A 26,869-nucleotide genomic window follows, 5' to 3' on the forward strand; every position below is an offset into this window, starting at 1 on the left:
TTGGCCTGTGCAATGGCAAGAAGACACCACCACCAAGAAGGATAAAATAAGTTTTTATTTATAGTCTTATAGTAAAGGGGGAAGCCTTAACTTGCAAGACAATTCTTCGGCAGTATGTACAACATACTTTTTATTTCCATGGAATGGAATCAAACACGGACTGAGACTACAGAGTATACACTAGAAATCAGCAAACGCCAGGAACAGAGTAGGAAAGAGACAAAGAAATGAGGCCTAAACACACAAAACCCTTCACTGGGATCTGCTGACCGCAGCCAGCACCAGGGCTGGATCACACAATGGGGACACATTCGGAAAGGGAGCGGGGCGGGTGGGGATGGGGCCGCACCGGGGTGCGGGTTTAGTACCAGGTAAATCGCTCTTGGTATTTACATACAAAATCAGTTGGCTCTATTTCTTAGAAATACACACGGAAAGAAAGGAAGATTTGATCATTACTTTATGAATCTGTCGCTTTGCAATACCGACATCATCAGAAATAGGGACAAGTCACTCAGATTCAAATTTCAGTAGCAGGAAATAAATATCAAAACATCATCACTGGCCCTCAATACAAAACCGCTACCCCACCCGCTCCTTCCTTCTTGTCCCACCCCCGCCCTGGGGGCTGCCGCTTCACCGTGTCCACGGCCCTCCCTAAGGCTGGCTGAGAAGCAGGGGTGAAGCAGGCCAAAGACTCTGCACTGCACATCTGCCCCGCTGCCTTTCCCACCACAGACTTCTTCAAGGATCTGGTCTTTCAACAGGAGCGATAAATAGCTTTTTAGACTAAAAAAAAAAAATCCTTAAAAAGAAGGGGGCGTAATTCTGATTACTCCAAACCGGTCGTCTTCTCACAGTAGAGCAGTCCACAGATTCACAAAGTCTACCAGGCAGAGGCGAGGGTGGCCCGGGAGGAGAGGCCTGGAGGGGCAGGAGTCCTCCGGGCACGCGCCCGGCAGGGCTGGAGGAGCTGGTGGGCGGTCAGGACACCATGTGCTCAGAGGTCCGGCCGGCCGTCTGTCCTCCACAGAGAAAGCTGCCAAGTTGGGGTATTTTGGTTTAAAAATTCCTGGTGGGGACAGGGAATCCCTGAAGGGAAATGTTAAAAAAAAAAAAAAATAGTGGAAATGGGGAAGGAGAACGAGAGCTGTTGTCCAAGAGCTTCTACATAAAAATAAAATAAAAAACAAAAAGAGAAAGAGAAAAAAATAGAGTCTCTTAAATGGTTCTGAGGGTTCTAAGGATGAACTGAAAGGAGGATGAGACGACGGAGGAGACAGACAGTTTTTATTGCTGGCCTGCCCCGCGGAGCTTAGCTGGCCTCCATCCGGACCTTCTTCCTGCTCTGGGGCTCTTCGGGCTCCGACTCCGAGCTGGAGTCCGAGCCCCCATCGAAGGCAGAGATGGTGCCGCCCTTGGCGTTGGTGTAGAGGCTGTTGTCTGAGGAGGGGTAGTTGGTCTGCAGTTGGGCACTCGACCTCGCCTTCTCCAGTGCACGGACTGAAAGGCAACCAAGCGAGCGGGTTACAGCCTTCCGGAGGCTGGGGGACTAACCGAGTCTCAGCTCAGGGTCCAGCCTGTTCTTCCGAAGGGCTTGCTGGCCCCTGAGGCTCAGGGTGGCTCAGAAGTAACTCCCTTCTGGTGGCTGTTCCACCCACACGCTTTACTTCCCTCTTCCTTTCCCAGCCAGACCTGGGGGCCCAGTGGACATGGCCAGCCAATCTGCAATGCCACCCAACCCTAAAGAGAAGGCTTGTGATGTCACCGTCCTGTCATGGAAGCCCAGTGTAGTGACAGGAGCATGAGCTCCCTGTGGGACCCAGCAGTGCAATGACAGAGGAGAAGGTGGCCCAGCAATGCCAGGCTCCACAAGGGTGTGAAGGCTACACAACAGCAGGAAAGAATAATATAAGACGTATCAGCCAAAGAAAAGTTTTGGCTTAGCTCTCACGTACAAGATCCACTTGGAAAGACAAGCTGGACACTCGGAAGCAAGTCATCAATACACACGAATCCTGGGCCTTTTGACACATTGCCCCTACATGCAGGCTGCTCGGCCCAGGAACCAACCCGCTGCCGCCTCCCACTGCCCATCCCTCGGTTCAGCTCATTTTGAGCCTGGAAGGTCAACCCATTTATTTTATTTTATTTTATTTTATTTTATTGGAGGTGTTCTAACCCAGGTGGTTACTTGCATTTCCTTTTACTTGCATCTTCCATGAGGGAGGAAGAGAAGTGAATTCCCCAGGAACAAAGAACTTGATCAGCTCTCGCTTTCCCCTGTGGTTGTAGGAAAAGGCGGGTGTGAGCATTGGAGAACAGCATGGGCCTGGCCCATAGGCTGCCCTGATTGGACTACCATTGACAACAGGGAGGGCTCACTGTCCCTGAACACCTGGAGTTTCTGGTACTTACACAGCACACTCCAATCCAAGGACCTCACAGCTCTTTTGAGACACCTGATGCCAGGTGTGACCCCTACCACAGGCAGAGCACCTGAGCCCCAAGACGGGGAGATCAGGTCAGAAAAAAGCCTCCAGACGTCCAACCCCTAGACTCCACTGTTCCCTCACTGGCGGCACAAGTCCTTCCTCAGGATGGCTCTAACACTCAACTACTCAGGCCCAAGAGGCGGGGCCACAGCTGCTTATGAGCACACACTCCGTAACTGGTTCTGACTCTGCAGGCCCAGGGGCGAAGCCCTGACCTGGCCGGAGCACAGCAGGGCCAGCTGCCCCACAAGCTCAGGTGCTCACCTTGCTGCTCCAGAAGAGCATTCTGCCGCTTGAGGTCATCAATATCTTGCTGGTGTGTGTGGTTTTTCCTTCGCATATACTGGATATACTCTGTGGCTTTGTCTAGGATTTGGGCCCGGGATGCCTGTTGCAATATGAGAAAAAGCAAAGGGGACAAAATAAAGACCTAGTCCAAGCAGTGAGGAAACCATGCCTTTCTGCAGCAGCAGCAAGGGGAATGGAAGCGGGAGGGTGAGGCAGGACAAGGCTGACGAAAGACAGTAACTGCTATGGAGAGCCTTCTTTGTGCTGGTCAAGGCGCCAAGGGCTTTACATGGCTCACCTCACCAGCACTCTCTGAGAGAGGAAGGTCCACCAGGAACCCGAGGCTCAGAGCTTGCTGTTTTATTCAAAATCACCAGCTAGACAGCGGAGGAGCCTGGCTTCAAACTCAGGTCCGTCTGACCTCTGAACTTGTACTCTCCCATCCCTTTTGGTTCTTTAGGTTGCTTTCACGTCTTCAGCCTGGCTATGTCTGAAAACATTAAAATACTACTTAACTGAGAGTTTAGGCCACTCACTCTCTGCTAGGGCCTGACTACAGGGAGCTGGTCCAGAAACGAGTAGAGTCAGCTCTCGGTTGGAGCTGGCTCAGGATGGGAGTGGGGACAAAGTTTTTCATCAAGGTCCTACACCTCAGCCAACAGAGCCACGCTGCGGTGTCACTATTCAGCCCTCCTGGCTGAAGAGACTTTCGTGAAAGCTGTCAGAGCTCGATGTCAACACAGGAAGGGCATGAGATTGAGCCATTCCAGGAAGCAACCACACCTTCACCATGGGTAGCCTAGGCCCTACCCTGTCAGAGGAACAAAGTTACTAAGCCAGTAAAATGGATGTCAGGTTACTCTGGAGGTCAAACTTGCCTGGAAGATTCCCTTCAGGCTGCAAACATGGCCAGAATTACTCATGGCCAGGTGCATCGGCAGAATGGTACGAAGGCAGGCGAAGTGAAGCCCGAGGCAGGGTAGTCTAGTAGCTCAAGTGTGGCCCTCATGTCCCCGAGGCTCCTGAGCAGTAGCAAAGCCTCTTACTCAGGGTAGGGCAGTCCTGAACAGTTCTGTATTACAACCCCAGAAGGTCCTAAACAACCAGAACACAGCAAGGGGGAGGGCAAAGAAAAAGCCACACTCAGGCCAGCAAAACTAAATTCACTTGTACTAAATCCTGACAATCTTAATTTCCAGACCTCAGGCTGGGCTGGGTATCAGAGAGGTTTACAAGGCCTGGGTTTATTCACCAGTCCTCACAAGTACTAGAATTTCTAAGCCTTCCTCTTATAGCACCCTTAAGGCAATTTCCTCAAAAGGAAATTGTTCCTATTCAACCATTTTTATCTGGTGTGAATTATGTGCAAGGTACTGAGCAGACACTGTGGGGAAACAAAGTGTATCAGTCATGGCTTCTTTTGCCCAGAAGCTTACTTACTATCTAGTCGAGGAGATAAATATATCTACACACAGACAAATCACAGGGCAGTACTGACAAGTGTAACTGGAGTAGTACAGATTAGAAAGGCCACAGGAAAGATGGCTTCTGGCTAGGGCGATTACTGTGTGGCAGGCAATGGCCTTGGCTCTGCACATACACACACACACATGCTCCCATCTGAAACAGTGAGCCCTGGTCACTATTTGTGGGAAAGGGTCACTGAGAGCCGGGAGAATAGCACAGGCACGGGCATAAGGGTGGGGACAGAGCCAGGTGCATTTCTTTAGTTGAGTAAGTCAGCTTACGTAGGGAGAATGAGAGCACTTAGCAATGAGGGCTTGCAACTCCAGTTGCAAGGCCACTGCAGATGCTGTTTCCAATTTCTGCCAGAGGGGACTTATTAGGGTCTAATTATTAGGTGATAAAAATGGAAAAAAAAAAAAAAAAGGGCACATGGTTAGAAGGGAGTAATTAGAATACCCTGCCTCTCCAGACACTAGAGAGTGGCTTAAAGATAAAGTATTGTGGAACAGGTGGCAGGGTGGTGAGAAAGAGCCTAGGAATCCAGGGGGCAGTGCATTCTAGGTTCTGTCATTAATGGGCTCTGGACTGCAGACACAGTATTGCTCTCCATGGCTACGCCTTATCTGACTAGAAATTCTCTCAGACCCAACCTAACCCTCCAAATGTTATGAACACCAACACTGATCTAATTGCTAAGTATTTTACATCCCAGTCTTTCTTTAAATTTGCCTATTTTTTTCAACTAACAGTTGTCAGAAAGCAACATTAGCTCTTAACTACTTACTTGCATCAGAGACAAGGGTAAAAAGCAAAATCTCTGAAAGGGAGCATTTGTAAATGTTCAGTGATAACTTTTAATGAATGACCGGACTGAGTCACAGCCTGTATGCTACCAAGGTTTCTCCTTCACGTATTTATACATGAAACCATGAAGTGAAAGTGAGCAGTAAGCATAGCACAACAAACCAAAGAGGGAAAGAGATCCCGAGTGATGGAAGTTTCCATTTCAGGGCAGTTTTCAGACGAAGAAAAAATTCATAGATGCTTAGAACACGGAGTGCCTTGGGAACAAGAGGTCCCCAAGGGCTGGATTGCTATAAACCTACAGAACGCTAAGCACAACCCTTCCTGCATGCCCCAAACAAAGCAGAAGCATCCTAGGCCTCTTGGGGGCCTCCTGACCTCTTCTTAGAAAGTCCAAAAGAATGGTTCAATTAATTTTATTTTGCCCTTCCCAAGGTACTCGAAGTAAAACCCAACAAGAAAATATTTAAAGTACAAAATACATAATTCCCCAAAACTTACATGTGTATCTAGTACAGGGGAGAAAAAGCAAAAGGTTGAAGCTAGAAAATGCTAGACTCCTCCAAAATCCCCTCCTCCCAGCTTTCCAAACCATACCAGATCATGTTAAGATGTTGGCAGGCCCTTCCTTACCTTTATGAATTTACATTATGTGAACAGTAAACATGAAGCCAGCACGAACCCTGGGCTTTACGGCGTGGACCGTGGAATGGCCATGGGCTTTCAGTTTCTCTTTTCTGAAACGTGCTCAGTCAACTGAGTCAGCAATCTTCACGTGAGTGTGACTGAGCGGATAGAACTTGGTAAGTCAACGTGTCCACAGATTGACTATTACCTTTGGGTACCCAGTAAGGACCTAAGTAATTTTTTTTTCCTGCTCGTTTTTACAAGTAGAAGGCACTAATTCTGATTCTGCCTTTCTGAGCAGAAAGAGGTCTCTTCAATGGTTTGGACACAGCCCTGAGAAAGATGGACTCTGACTGAGGGGACTGAAGAGGTACTGGATGTCCTATGAAGCAGTGTGAGTTAACGCAAAGTGGCTCATCAGGCCTCTCTCTCACCTCTGGGAGCCATGCAAAAGGACACTGGACAGCCTTGCCAGATCTTGTTCCAAAGTCCTGGTTGCACACAGCAGTACAAATGATGATGATGATAACCGCAGCAGCTAACACTGAGCACTCATCAAATGCCAGGTATCCTCATACAACCTCTTGCTATTTTATTTCCCCTATTTTATAAATGAGGACACCGAGGCACAGAGCTGTAACCTGCCTAATGTTACAGAACTAGTAGCTAGTGGAGTCAGGATTTGAACCCAGGCCTCTGAGACACACCTATTTTGGGAAGACAGAAAGGCTGTGCAACTAATAAAAAAGATCAAGAGACTTGCAGAGACAGCGCTGTCACGCAGGGAGAGTTTGAGCAGGAGGAAAAGGACTACACAGGAGTCACCTGATCCGGCTACAAGGATGTCAGTGAAGCCCCTGGCGAGGCTGGTTTCCTTGGAGGAGCGAGAGCTCAGGTAAATCCTCTCTGCACCTGCGGGTGCAGGAGCGCGATGGAGCTGAAGCAAAGATGAAGACTAGTTTTTAGAATTAGGTTGAAAAAGTAAGAAATGGGGGGGAAAAAAGGAGCTTGCAATAATAGCAGCACTGAAGGAAGACTTTTTCTTTTAAAGACAGGTGAAAACTGAACAGACTTCTAGCAGAGAAGCAAATAGAGAGGAAAAACCTAAAGATGCAAGATAGCTTGAGAGAGCTGAGTACCGTGGCCTGCGGGAGCAGAGACGCCAGCTCCCCATAGTACTGCCGGCTCCATTACCTAAGAAGGGTAAAACCAAAGCGGACAGTGGAGAAGACCCGGTGTGGCCGAGGGGCCCAGCAGGCCCCCGCCCTCCTCCTGCTCACGCCACAGCTGCAGCTGCTTGCCGTCTGCATCGCTGCCCACAGCGGCACAGACACAGGAAAGGGTCAAGCCAGCCTCCAGAGGCACCCACTTGAACATAACTCTGCTTGGGAACACAGTGCACCCTCCTCGCATGTTATGGCAAGAATCGACTACATATTTTCGGAAAGGCTCCAAAACCAAGAGCTTGATTCTAATTAATACCTTTTTAAGGCCCCGGTGACTCCTCAAGTAGTTAACACAGACACTCAGGATGACATCCAAGGTTACTCAATCCTGTTTAAGGCAGTGATTCTCAAAATTTTTCATATAAGGAAAGAGTTCACACACTTCTGGAGTTCATAAATTTCTGGAGTTGTCAATCTTATTACAGTAACCTGGATTTGTGTAAAACTCCAAGTTGTTTTAGAGAGCAGGGAGAGAGGTGAGGAAGAGAACAGTAGCACTAGACTGTGGCCATTAGCAACACCACTGCCCTTCCCCAGGGGCCTAATGCTGACTCGAGAAACAATATCTCAGCTGTATTTATCATTTTTCCTCCTCACTCTCAAAATCAGATCCCACCATGCTGATGTTACAGCTGCCTTGTTTCCCCAACAATCAAAATGCTGTATCCTGGGGAAGGAAAAAAGAACTAGTGCCTGACTCACCAACTGACATCTGTTTTATTTTCCACTAGTTATTTTAAAGAAAATAAAACTATTATTTTCTGAAACCTGCACATGCTTTTACACATAGTAAGGTAAAAGGAGGCTAGGGCAAGGCAAGTAAACATCTGCATTTGAATAAGCCATCTTCTGAGAACAAAAATGAAAGAATTTGCACAATAAATTTGGGTCTGCATTAAACTAGTTCATTGCAAAATGGAACCCCTCCTCAGTGCCAACAAGAGAAGCTGGAAGGCTCTGGGGTGAGAGCCAGCATAGCCAAGTGGCCCCTCAAAGACGTCCTGCTGCCAGGCCCTCCCCAGCCCAAAAGACCATCTTGTAGATCACTAGGGGAAGGCAGAGCTATCACGCCCTTCAAGGGGCTTAGTTCCAGCCAGGAGTCAGACCTTTGCTTAAGGGTCAACACAAATCATGTTTCAAACCCTGTATTCCCTTCCCTGGCCTTGGGCCTTGGTAGTTTGAAATGAAGGTGCAACACTTCCCCACCAAACTTTGACCATGAAGGACAGGAGCACACAGTTCCCCGAAGAGGAGATAAAGCTATTAAATAAACACGTGGAAAGGATTTACTATCACAGGTAATAAACAGAATACAAAATTAATTACTACCTTTTGCCTACTAAATTAGTCACCCCCTCCAAAAAGAAAATTCTAATGATGGTAAAATTGGTACTCTCAAAATACTGCCAAAACACTAGTCTTTGGAATTTGCCTGAAAAAGTAAGAAACGAAAAAAAGAAGACATGAAAACAATCCTGGAAAGCATTTTGGCAACACACAGCAAAACACTAGATGTTCTTACCCCCAGACCCAGCAATCCAACTTCCGGGAATCTATTCTATGGAGGCAGCCACATACACCAAGACGGTCATCATTACATTATTTATAAAATTAGAAAACTGGAAGCAACTTAAATGGCCAACAGAAAGAGAAAAACACCTAATGACTAAATATGAACACTCTAAGACTTAGGAAAAAAGCATATTATGTGAAAACAGCAAGCTATAACATTTTACTCACGTAAAGCATACATATGAAGAGACCAGAAAGGAATACACAGATTGATAATACCATCATTTCCTTGCTTCTTAGACTTTTATCAATAAACCCCTGGATTTAATAATAGCAGCTTTTGGGGGGGAGAAAAAAGGAAGCAGGTTTCTTTTGACACCCACCTTAAGGCACCCAATTTCAGCCATATTAAAATGAGGTGTGGGGTGGGGAGAGTACTGTGTATCTTTGAACTGCACTGTCCAACACAATAGCTACTAGCCACATGTGGCTAATAAGTGTTTGAAATGTAACTAGACTGAAAGGAGATGTGCTGTAAGTAGAAAACACACATTGCATTTTTAAGACAGTGCAAGAAAATAAAGTAAAATATCTTACTAGTAATTTTGTTTCATTTACTTTTTGCTGAGGAAGATGATCCCTGAGCTAACATCTGTGCCAATTTTCCTCTATTTTGTATGTGGGTCACTGTCACGGCATGGCCACCAAAGAGTGGTGTAGGTCTGCACCCAGGAACCAAACCTGGGCTGCTGAAGCAGAGCATGCCGGACTTAACCACCAGGTCACAGGGCTGGCCCCTCATTAGTAATTTTTAATGTACTGGTAACATTTTGAGGTCATACTTATTTTTGCATATTAGGTTAAATAAAATATATTAAATTAATTTCACCTGTTATTTTACTTTTTTATTGTGTCAACTAAAAAATTTAACTGTACTTATAGTTAAATTGTTATTTGTGGTCCCACATTAAACTTCTATCAGGCGATGCTTGTCTTAGAATCTTAGAATGAAGAAAGGTGGTAGTTGTGTTAAGAGGATGGGGGGGGCTGTTTGTTTCTTCCTCCTATCTTTCTAAAGTTTTTGCAATTTTGTTAGAGGAGAAAAAGAAAAAGAAATGCTAAAAGGAAAGCCTAGTAACCAATCTCTCTCCCCCAATGTCAAGATGGAAGAACGTCCCTCCCCCAGCCCCTGGCCCTCTCCCCAGGAGCGAGCCTGCCCTATTGGCGCTGCAGAGTCTCAGAAGGACGAACAGGCTCCTGCCCTCCAAGAGCGCACCCTCTGGTCAGGTGCTAAGATCGTCACAGAAACAAGAGAGATACAGGAGAGGCTCCACGAAGGGCCCTGGGGTTCAGAGAGAGTGATACCACAGGGTTCTCAGAGTGGTGAAGTATCTGATATGGGCCTTGAAGGCAGGTGGTGGAGACTGACTGGCAGCGGAGGCCCAGGCAGGGAGAAACACATGCAGGTACACGGGCAGGAAAGGGGGCACAGGCTGAGGACCCCTTGTGAGTGGGTCTCTTCACTGTGAAACCTCAAGGTCACCTGGGAGGTGAGGCCGGAGTTGGACCTTGAGCAAAGGAAAGAACTCAGATAAACTGAGAATGACATTCCTGGGGAAACAGAAGGTGTACACCCCTCCACAATAAAGGGAGGAAGAGAAAAAGCAGGCAGGCAAGTCGAGTTCCTTATTTAGAGAACACAGAATGCCAGTCCTTACCTTGCTGAGCCCTGAAAGGCCCTTGGAGGTTTCAGGCAGCACATAAACACAGTTTAGAAAGAACTGGATAAATCAATACATTTACAGTTGCTGAGCCCAGAGCTTTAGGGAGACTTAGGAAACTATGGACAGCAATTTAAGATGTAGAAAATTTAAGAAGAAAATAATTGCACAAGTTGGAATCTGGCCAGGTAATAACCTTAATGAGTAATAAGGTGAAATAGGTAGGGCTGTGGTTTATATTTCATTTAAAAGATAATCCCTCCAGCAGCCCAGACATGATGTAGAAACTTTCTGTGTGAACAGCCTGCCTTAAAAGGTGTCCACCAAAACGAGCCTCTCCCAGTGTAACGTGGCCAGGTGGACCAGGGCGCCTTTCCTTCAGTTAATAAACACTCACTCTGTGCCAGGCACTGAGGGAAGAAATACAACCAAAAGATGTCTTCCCTGCCTTTATGGTACTTATTATGGTGTAGTGCAGGAGATGGGCAGACAGTCACCAAGTAACCACACAAATATATATACAGTTACAACTGGGATAAGTGCCCTAGTCACAGTGCTGAGTGGGTTTAACAGGGAGACTGACCTTCAGCCATAAAAACTGTCACATTCCCTGCTATAAGGGAACTATTCAATTTCCACAACTACCTGTTAAGGAAACTAGGCTTTAATGGAGATGAAACAGAGTAGCTCAGTGTTTTAACCTCTTATTTGATGCTCAGCCTGTTATCTTATTATTGTTAACTGTAAGGTGTAATCCTCTCTCCCAACAAGAGAGCAAAACCCTCAAGAGCAGACACCATCCATTATGCCTTTTACACCTCCACCACACTCACACGGGTCTTAATTAAACAGCTGAACACAACCATGCTGCCTGCTGCTGTTTTCTTTAAAGGGCTAAGCAAGCCCACTCTTTGCTCTGGCACTTTGACTCCACAGCTATACGCTGGGAACCTACCATGTGCCAGAGTCTGTGACAGGAGCTGACAGAGGCAGTGCCCTCAGATTCCCACCCAAAATGAAGGAATTCTAAACTTAACGCTGACTAGCAGAAACCCTGTTTTTACTTTCACTTTAGGTTACATTCTCTCTTTTTAACACAGCTCTATCCAGAAAGGAGAAATCCGGAGTACAACTGCCTGAGAGAGCAATTAAGTATGATAAACAGGTATTTAGGAAGAGACTTAAAAGATGAGAAATTTCTATAAACCACTGTACAGCTACAAACGGCAATGTTGAAACAGAACCTTCTATCACTAAAGTCAACCACGCTAAGGAGCCAGTGTGATTGGACGTAATCCCTCTGGCTGGGGTGGTGGGGCTAATCTAAGGGGGGAGGGCAGAATTATGTCCCCAGTAAAGGCGAAATGATGGGCTGGCCATTGCCCCCACAGAAACAGGGTGAGCTCAGTGCCAGCAAGCCACTGGTCCACCCTCCCTAGTACCCAACCAAGGACCCTTAAAACAAACAATAATTCTGTTCTAGAAAAGTAATGTCAAGAAGAACAAGGCAAAGAAAAAAAAAAAAGAAAAGAAAAGTAATGTCTCCCCATAACACAGGGGGCCACAGTTACTCTTGCTTTTACTCCCATACTCTGGTTGACTGGCTGATGGTTCTATTTCCATCCCATCTCTCAGTGGACTCCACATAGTGCTAAAAAACTATAAGGGAAACAAAAGACTACAACCACAGAGTTCCAGAGTCCACCTGCAAACACTGGGACCTATGGCAAAACACAAATGGACTGCCAACTCTAATGGTCTATTTCACAGAACAGCTAGCTATGCGGACTCAGAAAAGTTTACAAACTTTAAACGATCCTCAAATCTCTGCACTTCAATGTTACCTACACACGCCACCTTAGGGGAGAGTATTTTAGTAGCAGCCCTGGTATGACATACTGCCAAGATCACTGGCTCTATCCAGGGGACGCTCCCCATATAAAGACAAGATATAAGTATTTAAGCAAGAGTTCTTTAAGATATCCTTTGATTGTTTACCCCTGGTTTGGTCAAAAGACTGAACCTGGCAACTGGCAGTCCTGGGTTCTAGTCCCTGTCCAGCTGTAGACTGGGATCATGATCTTGAGCCTGTTTTCTCACCCTGATATAGCAACGACAGTAGGAGTGGTTAGCAATGGTAACTGTTCAATTACAATACACAGTATAATACTTGCCTCATAGAATTGCTGTGCAGATTTAATTTTACATTGCAATACAGATGTTAGTTACTACTTATTTTTTTATTTAAGCAAAAGGAGACCATTCCGTACGTTTATTTTATAGAAGAAATACAGAAAACAGAGGATAGAGTTTGGATCTCACATTTAAAGCTATTTTTTTTATACAAGTATCCCCCATTCTTGGTTAGGATCCAATTCAATCAGTATTAGTTTCTTTTTAAAAAACAAAAGGCTTGGGGCTGGCCCAGTGGTGTAGTGGCTAAGTTCATGCACTCTGCTTCAGTGGTCTAGGGTTCACAGGTTCGGATCCCGGGCCCTGACCTAGCACCACTTGTCAAGCCTTGCTGTGGCAGCATGCCACATAAAATAGGGGAAGATTCGCACAGATGTTAGCTAGGGAATAATCTTCCTCAAACAAAAAGAGGAAGACTGGCAATAGATGTTAGCTCAGGGCCAATCTTCCTCACAAAAAAAGAAAGGCTTAAGACATGTATGACAGATAATCCAAATACTAAGTAAGAAGTCACCTGCAAAATAAAGAAGCTCAAATCAAAGGAGACTGGAGACCTTTCCTTCAAGAATCTGATCTAAGCCCTCAAAACTTACAGGGTAAAATAATAATTTTATGATTATTTACATAATGTCACAACCTTAATTACTGCAATCCAAATCAGAATTAGCCAATTTCCTTTGGTTCAAATACCACATTTTAAAAAATTGCAACACTGAGTGAGAACTCGGAAGTCTGAGACCGAAGTGTTCTGCTGGACTCCCTGAAGCACCTGTGAAACGGTGCTGGCAGACAAGGAGAGTAGGGAGGTCATGGAACTTAGATGGGAAGGGGTGGGGTGCAACCAGAGCCAGCAGCCATTTCCTTTATTCATACTTCGTACGAAACACTTGGATTGTAACACAGGACAGGATTCTCAAGTCAGAAAGGCACCTGGTAAATTCCCACACTGGGGCTCTGTTGATGGGTTCTACGAAACCCGGCCCCTCAAGCACTCCTCTCCCCGAGTCTCGCTACTTCTCTGACCTCATCTCCTGCCACCATCCCTTCACTTACTCCACTGCAGCCACTCTGGCCTCTATTCTCCTTGGCGGGCCCAGGAATGCTCCCCCGTTCCTGCCTCTGGACTACTACACTCACCTTCCCTCTGCCCAGAATGCTCACCACCAGACAGACACATGCTTTTTCCTTCGCTTCCTCCAAACCCCTGGTGGAACGCTGCCTGCCAGTGAGTTTTCTTGTCTGCCCTAATGACAGTTGCAGCCCTTCTTCCCGTTTAACTTTCTCCACAGCGTTCTCGACATACTGTATATAGTTCATCATGAGTTCATTTTCTATCTTCTCCTCACCAGGATAAGGGCTTCTGGCTGTTTTGTTCACTGCTGTATTCCTAGTATCTAGAACAGTGCCTGGCGTGTAGCAAACCCTCAATAAATATTTGTTGAATGGAGTGAGTGAATAAATGAATGGGCCACGATGAATGATCAACTATTCAGTCGTAAGCTACCAAATCCACACTGTCCACTTCCTTGAAGAAAGGAGACAACAGGATTCAGGGTAACGTAATTTTAAGGACTTATGGAAGAATGTTATGGCAATGTAAAATAGGCTCGTTAAGGTAAAAGGTTTGGCTGAGCTCCTATGACCCGCCTCTCCCAAACTGTTCTCAAACTTAAGAATGCCGAGGAATCACCTGACCGCTTGTTACAAACACAGATCCCCCGGCCTGCCTCTAGCAAGGGGGATTCAGGAGAAATTCTGATGTGGGTGGTCCAAGGGCACCTCTGGGAAACAATGCCTTGGCACTACTCCTGGTTAGATATGAGACTTGGGAGAAGGCAGCTCTTGTGATTTAGTTCACCACTGTAATGGAGACCATGGCATACGAATAAGCACTGACTGTCAACAGTTTAGACGCGCACAAGAGATAACTCTTTGCACGTGTGTACTTGGACTGTAAGGGTGAGTCTCACTCCCCATCATAAACCTTTCTTTTGGTACTCAGACAGTGTTGTGTCCAGGAATGTTGTCATTCCAGGTAAGTACCTTGATCCACAGCCATTAAACCAAGTCCACACTAAGTAGGCCTGACCCATGGCAAATTCTGGTTTTGCAATACTAGGTATTCACATGGCCTCTTGGCTGTTTTGCTTTCCTCATAAAGGTCAGACCTGCCCCATGCTACAGCCACATAGAAAGCCACACCTTAGATAAGGTATAAAGCACATGACTTACCAAAGTGGCAATATAATCAAACAGAAACCATAATCATTCCACGTTTGATTCTGGATAACCAAACCAACCCAGGACCCTCACCACAGAGCTAAATCAGGAGAGCCATTCAAAGCACAGCTGAGAGCAATGATTTTTCTGAAAATGGCTGCTTCTTTAAACACTGGATCATTGAACCAAAAATCCCAGGTCCTAGTCCCTGCCACTTACACCACTGAACTGTTGCAGGAAGCAGCCAGCTACATTCTCTGTCAAGGACGGAACTAACTGTGCAAACAGATGTTTTCTCTAAATTCAAAGGAGTGACCCTAATCCACAGGCTGCTTACTCAAAGCTTCCAACTCTGTTTTTCAAATGAAGAAACAGTTGGCGCCCACCTCTCCAGGGAAAACATTAGTTTCCGGAAGGCCACCAGTGGGGTGGGGAAAGGGGGGAGCAGCACAGTTATTTTTTTCTTCCATTTCATAGGAACATGTCTCCTTACTGAAGTCTTTCGTCCCACAGTTTAAAATGCTCTTCACGCTCTTTTGAAAGAGCAGCTGTTGGGACTGTGAGACCACTGGTGTCCAGGTTGGGTCACACACATTCCTGGAAAGTGTCATCTAAAATGAGCACTAACTTTCAACCACACGGAAGAAATGCTCATGGAGGTCTAGGGAATCACTGACCTCAGGAATCCTTAGTGTTGTCCCAAACTACTAGGGGCTACTCTCTATACTATAATGTACAGTTCTAATAATTTCTTGAATGAGTACTTTATTACAAATAATACTAATTTTAAAAGATAATTCCTACTGATGTCTTACAAGTAGCTCTATTCCACCTGACACTAAAGCAGGGAACCTAGAGCAGGTAAGGTGTGTGAAGATTCCCCCAAAGAATCAAAAATGAAGGAAACCATGTTACCTGAACAGCCCTGACTCCAGTTCTTTCCAGAAGGGTGAGTGCCCTGTTAAGACCCACAGCAAGTTCCAAACTGGTGGTGGCCAATCAGCTTTTTCAATAAACTCACCTTCTCTCCCTGGAGGGAGGGGACCGAGTCCCGCAGACTGTGAAAGCTGTCTTTGATGTGGTCCCTGCGTTTTCGTTCCAGTGCATTATGATGAGCCCGTTTGTCAGCCTAGGGAAATGGGAGAAAGAGCACATTAGCGAAGTCACTCCTTCTGCTTGGAACAGGTGTGTGGGGTACAGCCTGGAAGTATATGCTGTCAGCGCTGTCCCTGGCGATTGCACGGGGAAGGATTTGTCGAGGTGGGCAGTTAGGAGTCTCCAGAATTAGGCTCTGCTAAAGGGGGAGAAAGGGGTGAGCAAGGCTTGCGACAGGAACATCCAAAGTAGCTCGATGCATCCAGCTCATGCATAAGTGAAATAAATGTTATTCATGGGGACAAAGTGTGACTCTCCTGCAACATTAGTCTTCCCCTACAACTTACTCATGTGACAGAACAACTGCTAGTCCATGGTTGGGAGGTGACCAGGTAAAAGCTCCAGTGGGCCCCTTCCTAAGACGCGTAAGAGATCCCCCATGGCGGGTACCCAGGGAAGGAGTCAGGTCACCGGCGCAGGGCTTCTCTCCATGTGAAACCCAGAACCATGAGTCTGGTGTGGTCTCCAGCTAGGCAAATGAACCAATTTAAGACCTTTTCATCAAATCATACAAGAGAAACCAAAACCTCTAGAAAACCCAGAGGCATGAATCTGCGATCATGAAGACAGAGCTGATACTGACATGAACTGCATTCTGAGTTCCTGTTTTTTAAGGCGGATCCAAGGTACTATCCTGCCAAGGGCTTCCTCTCACACAGGCTTTTCCAGAAAGACAGTTCTTAGATGGCAAATCTTCTGACACTCACATGCTCTGAATAAATTTCCTCAGGCACCTGTGGCAGGTCATGCTTATTTGGCAGTATCTAAATACCCATGGACCAAAAAGTCTTTATCCTGCCCTGCTTAGAATTACAAATAAGAACATCAGCTGGCAAGGGACGAAGACTGCCAACAAATCAGGAATGGCGAAATATGCTGGCTTCAGGCAGACGAGACAGTGCTGGAGAGCCTGCAGGACAGCTTTAGCAGGTCCCCGTGAAAGGGGTACTCCCTCCAAATGGGACACAGATGCCTACTCAACCTACCACGAGAATGACATCACATCAACACTTTGGGAATTACGGAAAACAATACCTGAGAATTTATCCTAAATACACAAGGTTGCACTGAGCTAACCTAAAGAACAAGTCTGTATATGGGCAGTTTAGGTAGTTTTAATCTACCTGGACAGAGCACCAGGAATTTTAAAAATAAATAACTTGGCTTAGGCACAAGAATGCCTGAAATGAATCCTGTACTAGACAAGACGTACAGACAAAAATCTATAAAGACAAGAGTTGCAGGGTCAGAGGACTTGAAATTCTATTATCTAATCCTAGAAGTCTGAGTCAGGCTGGGAGCAGCTGTGACAACTCCAGGCACTTCCTGGTCTCTCCAGCGCCTCACCTTACCCACAGCTCTGCTGAGTTGGACACGTGGTTCTCCTCAGCACATGCTCATTCTCAGGGCAGACGCCTGGAGCACCTCTAGAGCTCTCTTCATCTTGTTAAATCTGAATTCACTGTAAAATGAGTGTTTGCTGAGCTCTAGTGATATATGGAATTTATGGGGAAAGTGAAGGAACAGCCAAGCTTAGAATACCAGAGAACTGGAGGCCAGAGGTAGGTTTGCCATATCATACAACGTTAGAGTAAGAAATCAGCTGATGCCTTCTAACGGCAGGATGAAATAGCTTGAGGGAATTAAACATATTTAAGGACCTAGTCCTTTTCTAACTTACTGTTCCCTCTAGTCACCTACACAGGTAAGTTGGGCTGGCTTCTAATCTGGACTAGATCTAAAGAGCTTAGAAGCTGAGAGATGGCATTTGGCATCTATCTGCCTCTCCTGTGTTTTCTACACTCCCTAAGATGGTTTATTTACATGCAAATTAATCGTCCAGCTTTGGTCTCTAGCAGCAGCCCAAGATACTCATGTCTACTAAATCACCCTGATTCCTGGCCCTCCTCCCAGCTTAAGAGCTGTGCACAGAAGCAGTGACACCAGAGTTACCCACAATCCCTCTTGTTGATACAAATAAAATTCTAATTGTCTGTTTTCTTTCTGGGAGAGCCCTGCAAATCTCAAACGGCAGAATCAAGCCGGACTTGGTTTCACTCAGGCCTGCTCTAGAGGGGTGGAGCTAAGTATAATCTTACACCAAAATCATCCCCACAATGCACTACCCCCTTCCCATTCAGTGAGCCCTGAAAGGACTCAAATGGACAAGTCTTTTGGTTAGAGGATTGTAAGTGAACTTGGCTGTGGACCATCAACAGAAATCCTGGCTTCTCATCTGGGGAGCCAGCCAAGTTTGAGAAGTTGGCTCAACAAGGAAAGGCAGCAGTCCACTGCCTGGTAGAAAGCCTGGCTAGGGACTGTTGTTCTCAAAGTAGTGGATGGAATTTCTGTGGTGTTTCCAGGCCCAATTTAACTAGCAGAAGAGTGGAATCTTAGACCAATCCCCGCTGCTGTGTCCATCCCCAAGCTGCTACGCCTAACCAGAGTCGATTTTAAAGCTCTCAGAGACAATGGCAATGATGTCTTTTTCTCCTCCCTAAGTCTTATTTGAAAGAGCAAGTTAAAAATATGCAGAATTAACATGCCTAATTCCAGGCAACTCTGAACTAAACAATACCTCTAGTGGCTTGAAAGAGCATATGAAAAACCTTTACATAAGGCTGACTCTGTTTGGGAAACATTTCCAAACCATAGATCCATCTAGCCCGCTAACACTGCTGCTTCCTGTACCACCACCACCTCCCCTCCCTTCATCCAAATGGAGGGCCAGGTGCCAGGCTTATCATTGCTTTGTTAACTGTCTTCACTTGCTGGCAACCTTTTTTGAAAGGGCCAAGGTTTCAGAGTTGAGAATGAAAAACTGGGTGAAGACTCCCAGTGTAAGGCATCTGAGATCCCCCCACAAACTCAAAACTAGTGTTAAAAAAAAAAAAGGGAAAGGGCCAAACAATTGTGTCTTGAACAAACAAAGCTCAACTCAGATGAAACAGCTTTCTTTCACCAATACTCTGCAAGATGTTTGATAACGAAAAGAATGGTACCAAACAAATTCTAGAAGACACAGAGGTAATCTTGGGCTGTACAGCAGGCCCCCAAGTACCTCCTCTACACATCCTACAGGAGCAGTGGCTAGATGCTGCCGCTCTTCAAGTACACTGACTTTGCTGTTTCTGCCAGAAAACCCTTCCTTCAGGGCATCCCAGACTAAGAGAAATACTGAAGGGCTGTGCGATACTGAAGAGTGGCCCACAGATGCTCAACAGGAACTCCAGCACCAAATCACTTCCAGCTTTGACATCTCTGCCAAGGTTTTTATTCAGCCTCTCAGTTTTATTTCCACCAAACTTTCCATACTGGTAGCCAGAATAAAAATCTTCACCTACAATTTGTCCATCTCTGACACTAATAAGCACGTGTATCTTAAGTGTTGTTAAATGTTGAAAGCAAACATTATTTTGTTAGCCAAGAAGTGGTTAAACTAGCAGGATGTCATTCAAGCTAAGAAGGTCTGTTCAAAATTGAGAACTTCTTTAAATTATTTCCTTCCAACTTATTGCAGAGAATGCATCTTCGTTCAAGGCATTCCATCAGTGAGCAACCTTATTTCCTACAAGTTCTAGGGAGGCAAATAGCATGGGAAAATAAATACTCCATTATTCAAGGATGCATAAGGGTCTCCAAAACAATGCCATTTCTTGCAGGCTACCTGATACCTAACCCCATCTATAAAGGGAATCTTCTCAATTCCAATGTACAAAATCCTCAGCATACCGGGAATTAGAGCTGCCTGCTATACATTCACTGCCTTTAAGAAATTCAAAGGTTGCATTTTAGATGGAAGGTAGTGTTACTTATGATGATTAATAACCTATTCTTATCAAACACTAATACTGGAAATACATGGGCTCAAAAATTCTCATCAGAAAAGATCTATTTATTATTTCTGATAGATAAGAAGTGAAAAGAATAACAAAACTGAACTTCTAAGCAACTTATTCATTTTAATCAACAGGAAAATTGTAACAGGAAATAATGGGCAGCTAGGATGAGAAACCCACTAAGGTCCTTCATAGGAAGAGATAAATGGCAACCTTCCAACACCTCTCCTGCTTGAAGCCGACTGCCTGGTATACACTCTAACATCTAATAAATATGTGTTTTTGAGGCTTTTTTTTTTTTAAATCATTTGGTGCCTAAAAGAACTTGGGAATGCCATTATCAAAAAATGCCATCACGCTATAGCCATTTAAGAGAGTAAGAATGCCTTGGTCAGTAAGAATGCCAGGAAATTTTAATTAAAAACCAAGTTAGATTCCTTGATCAACTATTTTGCCACTACTGGCATCTTGAAAAAAGACTTTTAAATGTAAGAACACCCTTTCCTGTAACAAACACGCATATTTAGAAACCAAACCTGGCATTTCTGCGTTACTATCAACACTCTAAGCAGACACAAAGTACACACATCGTGCAGCACTTCTGCCACGCAACTAATTCCAGGTAAAACAGCCAACTCAGAGTAAACTCCAACCTCAAAAGCAACCAAGCTCATTCTCCTCTGGATACATCGCAATTCCTAAAGAAGCAAAGAGCTCTGAGAAGTTAAAAATATTTCATACCAGAAAGGCCCAGAAGTGGATTTGCACAAATCTTTTTTAAATCCCCTAACAGGTATACCGTATCTGCAACATGTTCAGCTGTCATAAAGGATAAGAAGCTGGAAAGGCCCTGGATCTCCTGACCAAGGCACTAACCCTTCATTTCTTATATACTTCCAGTCTTTCCAAAAGGAACTTCCTAAACAAACAAAACAAAAGCATCACTTCGCATGAAATACACCTGTCCCAGAAAATGATCTGTAAAATGCAACCTTTTCCCTCCAAAAAATAATAAAAATAACATAATGGAATTCTGAGACGTATTGAATTTAGTAATAAAAACATTGTTTGGGGTTACTTCCTTTAACAAAGCATATTGGTTCCTGGAGAAGCTGTTTTCCGTTTGCACTGAGGCAACAGAAAAAAATATTCGTCAAATCAGTTTCACTTTCTGTTACCCTCATTTCCTAACTCTGTTCTTGCTGAGTATCCTGCATTTCTCATGCAGTAAGGCCATACCTGCTGTAGTGACATTATCAAATCCGAATGCTTCTTCTCATATTAGGACCCACAGAACCTTTTCCAAATAACTTTTTAAGCTCTTCCGTAGTCCTAAATATTTGGTTGTTCACATTTTTCTTCTGAACTAAGGCAAAGTTTAAGAATAGTTTCCCCTGCCAAGTTTTAAAAAACATATTTATTATCCATACTAAATGTCAGGAAGTAAACAGATGTATTCACAGAGAAAAAAGAAAAAGAAGTCCTTTTTACCCTAGATTTTCATCATAACTGTCTGATACACTATAAAATTTTTTTATGACCCATTTGCTGCTTCTCTCCATGCTGCTCTGATTATCTTATGCCAGGTACTATTTACAAGTCCCAGCAAGGAGATGTCAAATGAAAAACAAAGGATCAAACCTGCTCCCTTTACCCACTCCCCAAATCAAAGGGAAAAATCATAGGCACCTTAACACTAAACTAAAAATATCTATACAAAAGAATGAGATTAGCGTCCTAGGAGAGTGGAAACATTTTAATAATTTAATAAAGCAATTTACATCAACATCCACGTGGATGGCTATTTTAAAGAGCAGAAATCTTACAAGAACTGTAAGCCAAAATTTCAAAGAAAACTTTTCTCTCACTGGAAAGCCAAGGCAATTCCAATTCAAATAATGATTCCGTAAAAGAAGCCAAACCAATCCCTGTCCTCCAACCCTGATCAAGCCCTGGGCAGATTTTATAACTGCACGCTTGGAGAGAACAAACGTTTTAAATAGACTGAGTCCCAAACAGGAAACTCCACATTCACATTATTAAGGATACTAGTAACTGAAAAAAAAAAAGGAATTGAATTTTCAAACACATCTCCAAATATAAGTATCTAACAATATTTCAAGGAGAAATAAAACAAATTCTTTTCAGTGACTACTACCCATGGGTAATTTTTAAGACCCCTGGAACAAACGCATCCTCTGATTTTATGGAAATATCAGCTTTCAATAAATAAAATTTTTCTCAATGCCCCTCTACTTGGACAAGCTGGAGAAGCTCTGCTTGCTCTAATGCAGATCAGATACGAGTAAAAGGGCTTGTTCTTATCCTGGGATAATTAAATTCTTAGACCAAATTCTAGCAGGCCCCCAAACAACTTGATTATCCCACACATCTTTTTAAAAATTAAAAAAAAAAAATCTGGATTTCGAATTTTTTTTTAGACATAGGAAGATCTGGCCACACTGAGCCCTTGCTCTCACATAACAACAGCCCACGTGGAGTCCAGTGGTTGACTTCTCGCAAGAGGCACGTGCTCTCCAGTACCCCAGTCCTCACCTCTGCTCTCTACTTTATTTCTGACCATCTCATGGCCTGGGTCCCTCCAGAGGCATTGGAATTTTTGAGTCCCATTCTATACACTTCGTACTGTTCCTATCTGTCAAATATTAGACACTCTGATATACTTTTCTTCCTCTCTCTGATTCTGATTTTGGGTCTATTCTTTTTTTCCTTTCTCTAATCTGTTCATGGAACACCCACAGTACTGTCTCAGACTGTAAAGACACGAAATTAGTATCTATCGAAACCCTAAGAACCACCTACTGAGAACATTTAATACCAAAACCCTGAAAGATTACTGATACCACTGCATGATCTCAACCATCACCTTTTAACAAACTTCTCTCTGAAAGGCCACTGTTCTTCACCCATTTTTCTATTTTCTTTATGCTTCTCCTTCAACTCAAATGTAGTCAGACCACAAGAAGATGTATGTGACACTTTCATATTCAACCTCTGGCTCCTCTACATTCCCAATTTCTGCATTAGAACAATACCATGTTGTGCTAGATTCTATAGGGCTACAGCAGTCACATGACTTTTGGTTACAGATGATTACGGCATGTGGCTTCAGATTCACACAACTAGGCAGATACGGTTTAGAACCTACTAGTTCTAAAGTAAATCTTCTGACCATTTTGCCCTGAAATAATACTACAATTTACTTTGATTTTATTTATCATTTCCTACTTATACAGTGACAGCTAGATGCCCCATCGGAAAACTACGAACAATTCACTTCTTTGCATACAGCTCCTCTCACTCACCTACAGTCTCTGGAATTAGCACCTGAGAATCTAGAACTATGAGATTTGCAAACCCGCCCCCCCACCACCACCTAGATCCCCAGAACAAGGCCCCCACCTCACCTTAGCGGTTAACAGGAGAGTTTACTACAATATTAAAAGTAATAGAAGGATCTCTTTTTCTCTCTGACCCCAAAAAGGACTAGAACTGAACGGAAATGAAAATGAAATGGAGAGTAGGAGACGTACCGCAGATTGAAACCTCGGTTGCTCTTCCTGGAATAAGAGAGAAAAAAAAAATAGAAAATATAGAAGTTATTTTTACACTTCACATTGAATAATAAGAAAGAAAATGCCGGCGGTGGAGGAAGCGGCGGGTGGGGAGTCAGCCCGACCCCCCCGCTCCCCACGCCCCATCTCCCCAGCGGGATCCGGTAGCGGGGCAGGGGGCTACCGAGCGCCGCCCCTCCTTCCGGGATCCGACTCGGCCAGAGAGGGTCCAGAGCACTGCCTCCTACCCCCGGACCGAGCTCGGGACATCTGGGTACTCCCAACCCCTCTCTGCCCTCCCTCAACCCCCAGGATCCGGGTCACGCGAGGGGATCGCGGACCCAGGCAGCAGGTCCTGAGCGCCGTCCCCTTCCCCAAGATCCGGACAATAGGATCCCGGGCGCACCCCATCTCTGTCCCCCGGATCTTGGGCGGGATAGGGTGGGAGCGGGAGGCCGCAGCACCCTCCTCCACGGGGGAAAGTGGGGGATCCCAGAGGCCGCGTGTCTCCTCCCCAGCTCCAGTCCCAGAAGGCCGCTCCGGACAGGAGCCCGGAGCCGAGCGAGCTGGGATCGCGACGGAGGCGGTCCTGGCCCGGGGGGATGGGGTGGGAGGCGGCGGCTGCTCGGCCCCCTCTTGCCGTCGCCCGGCTGAGAGCCCCGGCCGCTGTCCCCGCCTGACAACCCGCACGGGAAGGAAGAAGCCCCAGGACTCACGTCGCTCTCCACCTCGATGTCATCGTTATCGCTCATTTCCTACGGCCCAGGGAGCGGCCACTGCAGCGGCGGCAGGGAGGGGGGAGGGGTGGAGGGGAGGGGGAAGTCACCGACAACAACAAGCCGAGTCCCCCCACACACACACTCACTCACTCACTCACTCACTCGCTCTCTCACTCACTCACACACACAACACGGGCGAGAACCACCTCCTCACTGCAGCACCGGATCAACGGCGGCACGCACGCCCGGTCGGCCCCCTCCACGTGACCGGGCTCGTCACGCTTGGGCCGCCGAGACTTGTAGTTCTCGTCCCTTTGACTGACGGTCCAGCTAACGCCAGAAAAACTACAAATCCCATAAAGAACTGCATCCAGTTGACGCCAGCCCGGCTTGTTGACTGAGCCCAGAGCGCCTGCGTGTCCTGTGGAAGGGGGCGGAGAGAGAAGCGGCGCGGTGCCTGCTGGGAGTCGTAGTCCGCAGACCGCGAGTTGTCAGGAGGCTTTCCTCCCGAGGCAGCAGAGGAGGCTGCTGGGAAGACAGGACACGTGGAGCGAGCTGGGGCTCCTGGAGCTGGGCACCGTCTGAGCGCCGGGCGCCGGGCCCAGGGGACAGGGTGGAGGCTCTGGTGGAGTAGCCGGTTGCCTAAATAACGCTGCCTCTCTTTGGTGCGACTGGTTTTACTTTGTCTTCTTCATGCTTGAGTCTCTGCTTTGCGCCCTGTGGCGTAACCCGCCAATGGGGGTAGCCTACTGTGGTGGACAAGGGGGCGCGGCTCTGGATGTCTGCTCGTACCCTTGGGATCTGTCTGTGGGGAGGTGTCAATGGCAGATATTAAGTGGTGTTACAGGGCAGCCAGGGTGACCGGCCTTGCTGAGGGACCTCTCCCAGCCACGAGAAGCTTGTATTCATTCGTCGGGAGTGACCATCCTTGCTACTCACATGAGGCTCGTAAATTCATTCACAGACCTCCGACCCTCAACAACGGGTTTACGTGGAAGTAAAAGCCTCTTCTGAGTTTGTGGTAGCCCAGCTGGTTTAGGGAGTGCCCCAGTTCAGAGTACCATAATTAAGAATCACAGAAAGTATCAAAACGGGAAACTTGTGCAGCTCCCTATTCAGTCAAAATCATATTTAAATACTGTGGCATGAGGGTTGATCATATCCATTCCACCAATATTTTTGGACACCTAACATGTGCCAGCATGGGGATACCGTAGTGTATAAGACTGGCTCAGTCGCTGCCTTCCCGCACCTCAGCTGTGGAAACAAATATGAGATTGCCCTGCCGCCATTTTAAGAATGTACATCAAGTCTCACAGGAAGGAATAAAAAAATAGTAACAAGACACTTTCAATCCCGACGTAAACAAAGTAGCTGAACTACACTTTTACATTTGGTCTCCAAAATGAGTGAAATCTTGAACTTTTCCCATAAATTACTGATTCCCCAATGGAAACCATATTATCCCTGACTTTTGAATACAGAAATTTGGGGATATGTCATGACCTTTGTAACATCTCCCTATGTGAGCATATCATCCATGCTGAAGAGACAAGTGTAAAGGTAATAATCTTTCCTTTACATTTTTTTCCTTTAAATATCTGTGCTATTTTTATTCACTCTTTGAAATCTGGAATCATCGTGTCTTTGCAGGTAAACTCATCTTTTCTAAATACTTTTGTCTCCTTGGCTTCTTCCACACTAACCTGGAGAGACAGACTTAAGCAGACCATTATGTCGTAAGAGCCCATGGGCTCTAAGGGAGACAGGGAAGGTAGCTCTTGAGTGAGTTAATTAGCTGGATATTAGAAGCTAGGGCTAATTCACTATTACAACAATTACTGGGTGCCAGTTATGTGCAAAGCATTATAGCGCAACCCTGCCTACAAGTTAAAATCACTCCAGAGCTTTTAAAAATCTCGATGCCCAGGCTGCACCCCAAAGCAATTAAGTCAGAACCTCTAGGAGTGAGAACCAGGCAGCAGTAGTTTTTTAAAGCTCTGCAGGTGATTCCAATGAGCATGAAGCTGGAGACCACTGCCACAGAAGATGCCAAGATAGATAAGATAGTCTTCCACTGAATCGTCTACTTTACAGGAGTGAATTTTATGGTTTGTCAATAATTATTTCAATAAAGTAGTTATTATTAGAAAAAATGGGATAATCTTTGCACACCTAGAATCTAAAACCTGACGGGAATAAATTATGAACACAAATAATTGCAAAGAAGGTGGACTAAGTGGTTTTTGGGGGGGGCTTTTTCCTTCTCCCCAAAGCCCCCCAGTACATAGTTGTATTATTCTAGTTGTGGGTCCTTCTAGTTGAGCTATGTGGGATGCCACCTCAGCATGGCCTGATGAGTGGTGCCATGTCCACGTCCCGGATCCAAACCAGTGAAACCCTGGGCTGCCAAAGCAGAACGTGCAAACTTAACCACTCGGCCGTGGTACCAGCCCCTAGACTACCTAAGTGTTAAATTAGCTTACAGGCAGTGCATGCTGGGAGGGCTTAGAGGAGGGAGAAGTATTTCCAGGTCTCCTGTGGAGTGGAGAGGTGTTGGTGATCAGGTGAGCCTTCTTAGGCTGTCAGCGCCATCAGGGCAAGGACTGGGTCTGCAGAGACCAGGTCAGATTTTGGTGACTACGAATCCCTAGTTCTTGGGTGGAGGCCTGGGCAAGTAGGCAGAGGTGAGGAGGAAAGGCTTTCCAGGAAGAGAGACTGGAGATTTTAACATATATCTTTTTAGTGATTGATAGCATACGAAGACCTGTCAACCCACTTAATAAATTTGACCTGAGACATAAAACACCACACCCAACAAATGTAGAATACATCCTTTTCAAGCACTCATGGAAACATTTACAAAAATTGACTGTGTTCTGAGTCATCAAGCAATATCAACACATTTCAAAGGATTGTGATCTTAGCAAGTTCTTGGACCCAATGCAATGAAAGTAGAAATAATAACTAAAAGATGACTAGAAAATCCTCATAAGTTTGGAACTTAAGAAACACTTTTAAGCAACCC

At 45.5% G+C, this 26,869-nt stretch overlaps 1 protein-coding gene across 4 annotated transcripts; it reads right to left on the reverse strand.

Annotated features, from left to right (window-relative positions):
- Nucleotides 1–37: 37 nt before the first annotated feature.
- On the reverse strand, nt 38–24,086 carry LOC124230849 (protein max). 4 transcript variants are annotated; one of them, XM_046647258.1, is made up of 5 exons: nt 23,839–24,086; nt 23,102–23,128; nt 15,575–15,682; nt 2,760–2,889; nt 38–1,503 (listed from the first exon to the last, which is right to left on the reverse strand). In XM_046647258.1, exons 1-5 carry the CDS (start codon nt 23,872–23,874, stop codon nt 1,316–1,318), a joined length of 489 nt encoding a protein of 162 aa, XP_046503214.1. In that variant the 5' UTR covers nt 23,875–24,086; the 3' UTR covers nt 38–1,315. The 4 variants fall into 4 exon arrangements, with proteins under 4 accessions (XP_046503214.1, XP_046503215.1, XP_046503216.1 ...); XM_046647259.1 differs by having other exon boundaries at nt 2,760–2,883; nt 23,839–24,082; XM_046647260.1 differs by lacking the exon at nt 23,102–23,128.
- Between the last annotated feature and the right edge of the window lie 2,783 nt (nt 24,087–26,869).

Source organism: Equus quagga, chromosome 20 (assembly GCF_021613505.1).
Source record: "Equus quagga isolate Etosha38 chromosome 20, UCLA_HA_Equagga_1.0, whole genome shotgun sequence".
Classification (NCBI taxonomy): Eukaryota; Metazoa; Chordata; class Mammalia; order Perissodactyla; family Equidae; genus Equus; species Equus quagga.